This window comes from Phaseolus vulgaris, chromosome 1 (assembly GCF_051622355.1).
Source record: "Phaseolus vulgaris cultivar YP4 chromosome 1, ASM5162235v1, whole genome shotgun sequence".
In the NCBI taxonomy this organism is placed as follows: domain Eukaryota; kingdom Viridiplantae; phylum Streptophyta; class Magnoliopsida; order Fabales; family Fabaceae; genus Phaseolus; species Phaseolus vulgaris.
In genome coordinates this window covers 32,871,053-32,880,796 of record NC_143498.1, presented here as the reverse complement: position 1 = coordinate 32,880,796, position 9,744 = coordinate 32,871,053, and the positions used below count along the sequence as shown (strand labels likewise).

Below are 9,744 nucleotides of genomic sequence, written 5' to 3'. Positions count from 1 at the left end.
TGCTAAAGAGACTTTATTCTAGCTTATTTCTACTATTTGGACCCCTCATTTCAGCCCAATTTATTTACAACATTTTCTAAATATTTAAGAAGACTAATAGGAAGAACTTCAAGTGTTGTGAACCTTGTTCATTCCTCCTATTGATGAGGTCTTCCTTTACTTGTTGAGATGACCCTTTATAGTTGACATTCTTGGTCATCTTCTTTTGAGCTTGTTTTTGAACAAAAATGTCCTTTTGGAAGAGAAGCTTATGACTATTTTTGCGAGTTAACATAAGTACTTTTGCATGGTCAACTACAAACATATTATAAATTGACCTTGAGTTTTTTTCACATAAACTAGTCTTGAATCTTAAGCTAAACGGATAATCCAAAGATAAAGAAAATTTAGTAAAGATAAAAAGAGGAACAATCAGAAAGTAGACCTTTAAGCTGGTTAAGGTTGGCCACATACAAAGAAATTTAATATCCAACTTGATTAATATCCAACTTGATTGTCTAATGTAGTGATGACAAAGAATCATTCATGTTAAAAGATGGATATATACTTTACAAATTAAAATAAAATTTGTCCTTTTAATTAATATAAAATAATAATATGACGATCTTGTTATCTAATATATTTTATATAAAAACAATAAAAAGTTATTTATTATTTTTATTAATAATAATATAATTTTATATTAATTATAAAGTCTATATTTCTTAACCCACGTGTAGAAAAATAAGTAAGTTGATGAGATAAAATAAAAATTACATAAAATGTTAAATGATAAAAATTAATTAAAAATATTCAAATTTATCATAAATTAATACTAATATAATATGACTTAATTTTAAGTGGCATATTTGTAAATTCACATCAAACACAGAGGATATTCGGTACACAAGATAATGTGTGGTAACGGACATTTCCGTGGGGAGAATGAATTTTGAAGGATCGTTTGTTCTTTTCCTGCAAAAATCAATGTCTCAGTTTTTCAAGTTTCTCTCCGACCTATAATGGGGTCTCGTTGTTGAATGATCGAATATCTCAGTGTCTGTGGCAAAGTTTCAGCAGAAAGGTACAAACTTTCCAAGTTTAAAGGGGAAGGTAAGTGAAGGGTATTATGGCACAGTTCACTACGCAGGGTCGCCTGAAGCTGCTCTTCAATGGGGAGGGCGTGTCTTCTATTTTGGAGCAGAAGGACCCTTTTCTCTACAAGTGCAGATCAGTTCAGACCAACAAGCGAAGAACAAGGTGCATGGGTTCTTCTGCCAGGATTTACTATGCTTCAACATCATCTTTGTGTAACAAAAGCAACCGTTGTAATGCGGGGGCAAGCTCCAGTGCTGGCAATGGGAGTGTTCATGATGAATATGATGAGGATGAGGATGAGGATGAAGACGATGGTTATGATGAGGATGATGATGTGTTTGACCGAGATGGCTTGTCTTGCTTCCGGGGTTTGGTGTTGGACATAGCTTACAGGTTATTTTTTTTTCTTGCAAAATTTTTGCATTTTTTTTACTGTTGCTATGCATGCACAGCAAAAATATTTGTGCTCTTTACGTTTTACAGGAATTGGGAAAAGTTCATTTGGGGTTTTACACATCAGGGTGGTCTTATGCTTTTATAATTCCTGTTTCTGTATTTTGTTGATTCTTAACCTTTCCAGCAGGTTTGATTGTAAGGTTTTGGTAGTTGTTGTATCTCTAGGAAGACTGCACTTGGTGCTTTGAGAGTTTTGTGGTAGGTTGTTGATTGTGATTTATAGTGCTATTTGGAGTGATGGTAATATATAACTCCTTTATTCGGGGAAGTCTCAATGAAAAATTTATAATAAACAGTGGGTTTGATTAGTTGCCATTTACCAAACAGAAGGCTTTGTGTATAAATGCATACTTCTGCCATCAATGGTAGATCCATTCATTAATTTTTTAGCTTTACACATTTGCTCACTTTGGTTTGGGTTGGACTTGACTTAACCGCAAGAGTTAACTCATGAGGTGAGGATTCAATGAGGGATTTCAACACACTGCTGTTCAATGTCAGGACTTTGATAGGTTTTAATACCATCTTGAGTTTGAACTAAACTCAACCTCAAAAGGCTAGCTCAAGAGGTGAGGATTACATAAGTCTTTGTAAGCTCTTGTTTGGCCATATCTTTAGTTGATGTTAGATCTCAATGAGTGTTTTATCTGAGTGACTATTTTTATGACATTTGTTTGCTTTGGGAAATTCAGGATCACTGTCAAGGAGCATTTGCATTATTTGTGATGTGGGTTCTACACACACACACGTTTGTATTTCTCGCTATTTATTTGTTTATTGTTTTTTCAATCACGATAAGTCCAAAAATCTAGATTGATAATGAGTTTGTCAACTCCTGCATGCTTTTGAAACTATGTGGTGTAATCACTTCCTGCCAGTTATCGAGTTTTCAGGGATGAAATACTGTATACTTTATAGCCTCAGTATGTAGTGTGTGTGAATAGTATGAAATAGTGACGATTTATTTTCTCTTGTATAGTCACCAATATCAAGACACCTGCTCAGTTGTTTGCTTATGGTTCTGACTGCTGTCATCCTGCTCCAGGCCAGTAAATGTCGTAGGCTGGAAACGTGCTATATGTTTGGAGTTTATGGAGAAGGTCAGATATTTCTGCTCAACTTTTCATTTGCTATGCTAATTATGGTGTGCATTAAGCCTATATAATATATTTTATCATTTTGTGATTGACATGCTGTGTAAAGTTTTACTAAACCTTGGTTGGACTATTCTTGTTGATGGTGGGATTTCTTAATGCATGTAAAGCTTCTAACTGTTTGCTTTTTGGTTCAATGTGTAATCGGAACTTGATTTGTTCCCCAGGCCTGGTGGTCAGTTTGCACATACAAAGATACAGACACATATACTGATTCCAGCAACAACTTTTTACTTTCTCTCTTTTTTTTAAACAAACACTGAAATGTGGTTATTATGTTTTAAAATCTCACTTTTCCAGGCTGATGTACTGGAGTATTATGCTAAGACAGTGAACTCCCCCAGTGGATCTTTCTATATACCAGCTGTCTTAAGGGTATGCACAAAATAGTGCTTTTGGTTTGTTAATATTTCTGGTGCTTGTTCATCATTCTAGTAAAACCATTGGCTCTACTTTATCAACATGTATATTTTGTATTTTTATCATAAATGAATATTAAGCAAATGGTTATTGCTGACAATTTTTGTAATTTGTCTGATCCAATAAATATGAGGTCAACTTAGTTCTGTTTTGGTGATTGGTACAGGTTCCTCATTTACTTCAGGTTGTTAAAAGAAGAATAATCAAGAGCAATCTTAGTCGAAAAAATATACTATTTCGGGACAATTACAGCTGTCAGTAAGTGCTCTATGTTGGACTTTAAATTTTAATAAATCTAAATATGTTTAATTTCAGTCATTCACCACAACAAAGCATAATCTCTATTTTTCATAGCTGCCCCTAGCCAGGGTTAAGGAGGAGAGTTGTTAGGTCATTGGCTGACAAGGTCAAACTTGTCGATATACCAAACATGTCAGTTGGCCAAGTTGAATAATCAATCAAAATTACTGAAGGAAATTTGGGGGTCTTCATATATTTCTGTAGAATTGATATTACGAAGATCCATGCAGCTCCAAGACTTTAATAATTCAACTGTGTTAGGAGTTAGGACAGATTGGCAGTTGCTTGGAAGATGAAAGGGAAGAAAAAGGTGTTACTACTAGTTAGCTAAGAGAGATAGTAAGAAGGGATTAGTTAAATAGATGAATTGGGATTAGTTACATTGACGAATGACATCCATGGTATTAGTTAACAATTTATTCACAGACAAGACTTCAAACCTGGAAAGCTGTGCAAGGCCAACTTTATGATAAGTTGAATGCATACAGCCAGAAAAAGCTCAACTGGCCATGCTTTCAGTTATGTAATTTAAGTTTATGCTCACATTACACTATCGCAGTAAAGAAGTCCTAGAAGTTGTTTTTACTTTTTCCTGTAATAGGAATGAATGATTCTCCATTAGATCTAGACAAGAATTCCCTCCTCCTTTACTTTGAGATGTAAAAATAGAACTATTAAACTGAGCATTGATTTGCTGAACTTTATCCTAAATCCAACTCAGTTTTACCTTTGGTTGGGGATGGTTCAAATATAAAATCCCTAATCTTGTTTTGGCACAGCAAGCTTCATTCAATTTGTAATTTATGAGAATGAGAATAAGCTAGTCTGAATTGTTATGTGTAAATTGTTATTTGTTCCTTATGGAAGCCCTTAGCTAGCAAGATATGGAAGCCCTTCTCAACATTTAATGCCTGTGGAGTTATTATGACTCAAACCACAAACAGAATCAGGCAAGAGAAAATAAAGACTTTATTTAAAGGAGATTGAGCAGAAAATAGGAGAAAGATCTTCCTCCAAGTATCTTGCTAGTTATTGTAACTATCCTAACTCCTTATAAATTATCAGTCAGAAGCAGCTTCCTGTATTTTACCTTTCATTTTAGCTTTCCTATGAAATTACCAAGAGCATAAGGATGCAAAGGCGATCTTGCCTGAGGTAATCAGGTTTGTTTGAGATACAAATCTTTGTACTGATATGATATGACCTTCTCAACAGGTATTGCTCTTCACGTGAGAATTTGACCATTGATCATGTTGTTCCCGCTGCATTAGGTGGAGAATGGACATGGGAAAATCTAGTAAGATAATCTTTTATGCATATATAGAAAAGACTGCTGGAAACTTCATAATAATAAACATGATCCACTTTCTAAGTTACCAAGATTCATCATAACTTAAAGAATAGTTAAAATTATTAGCCTAATTATTCTTTCTTATAAATTTCCTCATGTATTTACTTTTTCTATGTAATTATTTTGCATATATATCCCTAGGTTTAGTGTGTTTTTCACTCAAGCAAGTTTCAGACAAGTATTCTATCCTCCCTTGGAATTTGACGTTGGTATCAAAATGGCTGACTGGATCTCAGTCCAACATTCATTTTTCCTTTGCCTTCGCCTTATTTACTGTCTTTCCTGGGAATTTATGGCCAACCCTCAAATTCTCATCACCAGAAGTCATCTTTGCTCTAAACAATTTTGTTGAATCACTGTTCACAGTGCTGTCTGTTCATACTGTTGACCAGGTGCCTTCCAGAGGCTGTTTCTCTGTGTATGTTATCAGTTCATTATTTGCTATTCAATTTGGAAGTCGGTTATTGTACTCATCATTGTTCATGTTTGTCATCATTTACCTCTATTCTTCAGCCCCTATTTTGTTACGGTGGTTGAGTACATTCTAATTGCTTTCGGACTAAGCCCAACCTTTGATCCCACCAATATTCTGTTAGATAATGAATAAAAGGAATATTTTCAAATTAGAACAGCTTAATTGAGATCATATTTTATTGCTGTGGTCCATATTGATAATTCCTCGACGTTTATCTCATTTTAAGCCAGTTAGACCCTGGATGTTGGATTCTGGTGCTTTTGATCACATTGCTAGCTAGTATTCCTTCTCTTTTCTCGAAATTTTCATCCACCAAGTGTCCTCATTTCATTTCTTTTGGGGATGCTTCAAAGGGTAAAACCATTTTGAATTAGTCAAGCTGTACCTCTTCTTTCATTAACTTTGAATTCAGTTCTTTTTTACTTAGGTGCCCTTTTAACTTAATTTCCAGAAGTCAACTTACTAGCACTCGTTTTCCATAACCATTTTTACCAAGTCTTTCATATGCAGAATTGGAGAACTAGAAAGATAAATGACATAGGCTTTGAATGACATGGACTTTACTATCTTCAACCTCCATCTACCCAGTGCTATTTTAGGATCCTCTAATGTTCACTATGGATTAGATCACCTAAAAGTAGACAATTCCTCATCTCTCTTGTTTACAATTTTTTTGAACGTGAGTCTTGTCAGCTTGGGCTACATGTTCGGGCTAATTTCCTAAGAACAGAAAATAGTCAATTAGACCCTCCCTTCCATATTGTTCATTCAAATGTTTGGGGTCCTAGTAATTCTTCGTAGGCATTTTGTTTCTTTCACAAATTATTTCTCAAGATTTAATGGAAAATCATTCTAAAATGTCTTTTTTTTTTCAAAATTTGTCTTTATACTCCATTTTCGTAGTGACCATTCTAGAATGTTTTCTCTCCACTCTTCTATTCGTTTGTCTTCCTGTCTAGTTGTCCTCCTAATTCACACGACAAAATGGCATTGAGAAAGAAAACAGAGTCACCATGACATTCCTATCAAATTTCATCTTAAAACCAATTGACATTAACAAAGTTGCTCAACAAGTATCTCACTCTAAAAATTGAGACAGACAAAGTGAGATTTCTCAATACTTCCCTTCCACAAATACCTGCCAAAGTTAGGCAAGTATATCAGAATAGGCAATGACCAAGATGTCCAATAGATATTTTGATATCATGTCAGCTTTAACTTTAAAACCAATTGATATTAAGTGAAGTTGTCCAATAGATACATAATTCTCTATCTAACAATTGAGATTGGTTACTGTTTTTATAGCAGATTATTTAATTTAATAAATTCTCTCATTTCCTAAAGAGTCTCTTATAAACATGTGTATTTGGTTATACTTGTTTTTGTGCACGAGCTTTCTCTAGGTAAAAGTATATTATTTGCTTGTGCTGTCAAATTCAACTTTTTTGAAGAATCTAGTTGTTAATCCTCAGATTTTGAATCCTCAAGAATCAATAATTTCTTCCCACCCTCAATAGGTTCTTCCTTGACATATGGATCTAGAACTCATACAGTACTCTCTGATGACAGGTGACTGCTTGTGCCAAATGCAACTGCAAAAAAGGTAAAAAAACTTTGGAGGAGGCAAAAATGAAGTTGATTAAGGTCCCAAAGGTACCACCTACTTAACTAGTTACAACATACTTTCTTTCCATAATTCATGAAAGAGCAACATGATGGCTACCAAGAACAAGTTGCCAATGTTAAAATTCTAACTTTCAGTTACGTTATTTAATCCTATTTCAACGTATTCAGGCGTTTTAATCTTTCCATTTTCACCATTAAGTGAATGTTACTCTTGTAATTCAGGCCCCAAAGGACTATGACATTCTTGCGATACCTCTAACTGCTGCGGCCCTAAGAATGCTGACATTAAGAAAGGGAACACCTGAAGAATGGCGTCAGTATCTTAGGTCTCCTTGAGTTAACACTCGGTGATAGCTGTATAGTCCTGCATGTCATGAAAACTGAATTTATCCTTGTGCACCCTAGAATAACAGAAATTGAAGAAAGAAAAAAATCTTGATTTTTAGGTTATTTTAAGATGATACTTCAACTTTGTAAAGAAATTCATTGTAAACAATGCTCTCCAACCACAATGATTGTGTGAAACTTATGCTGCTTGTTGGTACATGGATTAGTATGTGTGGAAGTCTTGGTGGAATGTAATATGTAACTAATCTATTCTCAGATTTCACCCATCTCATCTATTATTTTTGTTTAACCTCGTGAGTTAGAATTGGTTCAAGCTTATTTATCAGTAATCTTGGAGGTCGGTCCTGACCTTGACTAAGCAACCATCTCAATGTAAATTTGAATTATTCGCCTCCAGAAAATTTAAATTTGATCACATTGCTTTTAAGATATAGTAATGGGGTCACATTGTAATGCATGTCCTGAGAAAACCTACACAACACAAAATCGAACGGTTGATGCTGATATTGGAATTGTATTGCTATTAACACATGTTTAAATTCAGATGTAATAATACCTGAGAATCTTGGTATTAGTAGACATTTTTTTTATATTAATACTAAGAATGGGTGATACTAAAATGATTCTACATAGTTTTGTTCCTCATTCATTCAGACTAATACCTAAACATATTAAGCAAATGTTGGTAATAGACATTTCTCTTAACCATCTTAATGCATAAAATTTTAAAAACAAGTTTTGTTAACAAATGAATTGTCAAAACGATACTAGATATGATAAGCACCTTGGAGATGTAGAGTTCTGATCCATCTTTTGTTCTCATGCTTTAGTACCATGTTCAGTCTTTTCAAAGTTTCAAAATGGTTTTGCAGTCATGATAATTGCCCCCTAAATTTTAAATGTTTGCCCAGTAGGAGTCTCCTGTTCTGGCACTGCACATGGTTCTCTGTTTGGATGAAGCAACTTGTGTTGATCTGCAAATAGCAACACTATCATGCATTGGTTCAGTGAAATGGACCTAACACATGACAAGTATTTATACCATTTACATATTTATGCAGTAGAGACAGGTTTTATTATTGGCCAAAACTTAGATACATTTTTCAATGTGTTTTGGTATTGTTCTTCCATCACAATTGAGCTTCAACTTGGCAACAGAATAATAAAGGCTTACAATAAAGGTGGACATAAATTACAAGATAAAAATTGTAGTTTTTTTTATTGAAGAATCGTAAAAAAATGCCTACAGAATTCTATTTAAGTTTGTCTTTATTGTTAGTCTAATTATGTACTTTAGAGGTCATGCAAATAAATGTTGAAACCTTCCATAGATACAAGAGCAGTAATGTTTAGAAATAAATAAATTATAAAACTATTTCCAAGATGAATAAAGGTTCTATACATGTCTCTAGATACAAATTGTTATTTTTAATTATTGATTATGAATTTTTATATTATGAGACATGTAAAATGATCATTCGTATTCATTTAAATTTAACTGGCTTGATTTTTATATAAATTTATATCCCATAATTATTTAACCTGTATTTTATACTATGTAATGCACTTGAACAAAAAAATAATATTAAATTTTGTATTAAATACTGTTTTAATATATCAATTACATTATTGACTTCAGATAGTAATTTAGATTTGAAACAACATTATTTTTAACCATTAATAAAAAATTAAAAACATTAAATTTCGTTTTAGAACTAAAGATTTAAAGAGATAAATAGTTAAAACAATCAAGTATATGAATAAGGATAAAAGAATAATACACTATTTTTTATGTTCATAAGTGTAAAAATGAGGTGGATTTCAAATAAATAGCAGACTAAAGAAAAAGAAAAAGAAAAAGAAAAAGGAGAAATTTGAAAATTGCATTGCACCGGACGTTCCGGCAAGATTGATGGATCATCAAACACATCCATCCTAATTCCAACATATCCAATTATCCATCGCCCAAGTGGGGATACTTTCCATAACAACATTATTGTTCAAGAGCTATTCATTTTTATCACATCTTTTTTAATATATATAAAATAGGACTAGTCTCAATTTTCTATTCATTAAAAATAAGAAAGTTAACTAATATATAAAAAAATAAGATACAATTGGATTAAATGTTTTGAAGTGAAATTTATATGAATGTGTTTTTTGTCTTATTAATAATAAACTTTATTTTTATGATTGTTGCATTTCCTGAATCCTCTATTTGTAAATTATAAGATGATAATTAGTTTAAAAGATGAATTCTTGTTGCTTTTATGTAACTGAGAGTTTGATTCTATATGTCCATTAATATCTAAAAATTGAAGTGAAGGTTGATTTAAATATTTTAGTTTAATAAATGAATTAGAATTTGAGTTTTAATCATAAAATTAGAAGTGGGTTACTTAAAAGAAAACGTTTTTGAACTTACCCTAATCCTAATAAGGTTTAGAAGAGATATATGAGGGTGGGAATAAAGAGTGTTTTATGATTTATTTATTATTGTTTGAGTGATGATGCATAAGAGGTGATGCAGTCACATT

At 32.7% G+C, this 9,744-nt stretch overlaps 1 protein-coding gene across 2 annotated transcripts; it reads left to right on the top strand.

The window, feature by feature from the left end:
* Nucleotides 1-887: 887 nt before the first annotated feature.
* LOC137813846 (HNH endonuclease) lies at nt 888-7,473 on the top strand. 2 transcript variants are annotated; one of them, XM_068616289.2, is made up of 7 exons: nt 888-1,470; nt 2,579-2,633; nt 2,988-3,062; nt 3,274-3,365; nt 4,623-4,704; nt 6,803-6,886; nt 7,082-7,473. In XM_068616289.2, the coding sequence occupies exons 1-7, from the start codon at nt 1,109-1,111 to the stop codon at nt 7,193-7,195; spliced, it is 864 nt and encodes a 287-aa protein (XP_068472390.1). In that variant the 5' UTR covers nt 888-1,108; the 3' UTR covers nt 7,196-7,473. The 2 variants fall into 2 exon arrangements, with proteins under 2 accessions (XP_068472390.1, XP_090157704.1); XM_090301578.1 differs by lacking the exon at nt 888-1,470 and adding an exon at nt 1,979-2,102 and having other exon boundaries at nt 2,513-2,633.
* The last annotated feature ends 2,271 nt before the right edge of the window (nt 7,474-9,744 follow it).

Coding starts and splice junctions, on each gene's coding strand:
- LOC137813846 (XM_068616289.2), top strand. CDS start 1,109: ATGGCACAGTTCACTACGCAGGGTCGCCTGAAGCTGCTCTTCAATGGG. Junction 1,471..2,578: donor GTGTTGGACATAGCTTACAG/GTTATTTTTTTT, acceptor ATCCTGCTCCAG/GCCAGTAAATGTCGTAGGCT. Junction 2,634..2,987: donor GTTTGGAGTTTATGGAGAAG/GTCAGATATTTC, acceptor TCACTTTTCCAG/GCTGATGTACTGGAGTATTA.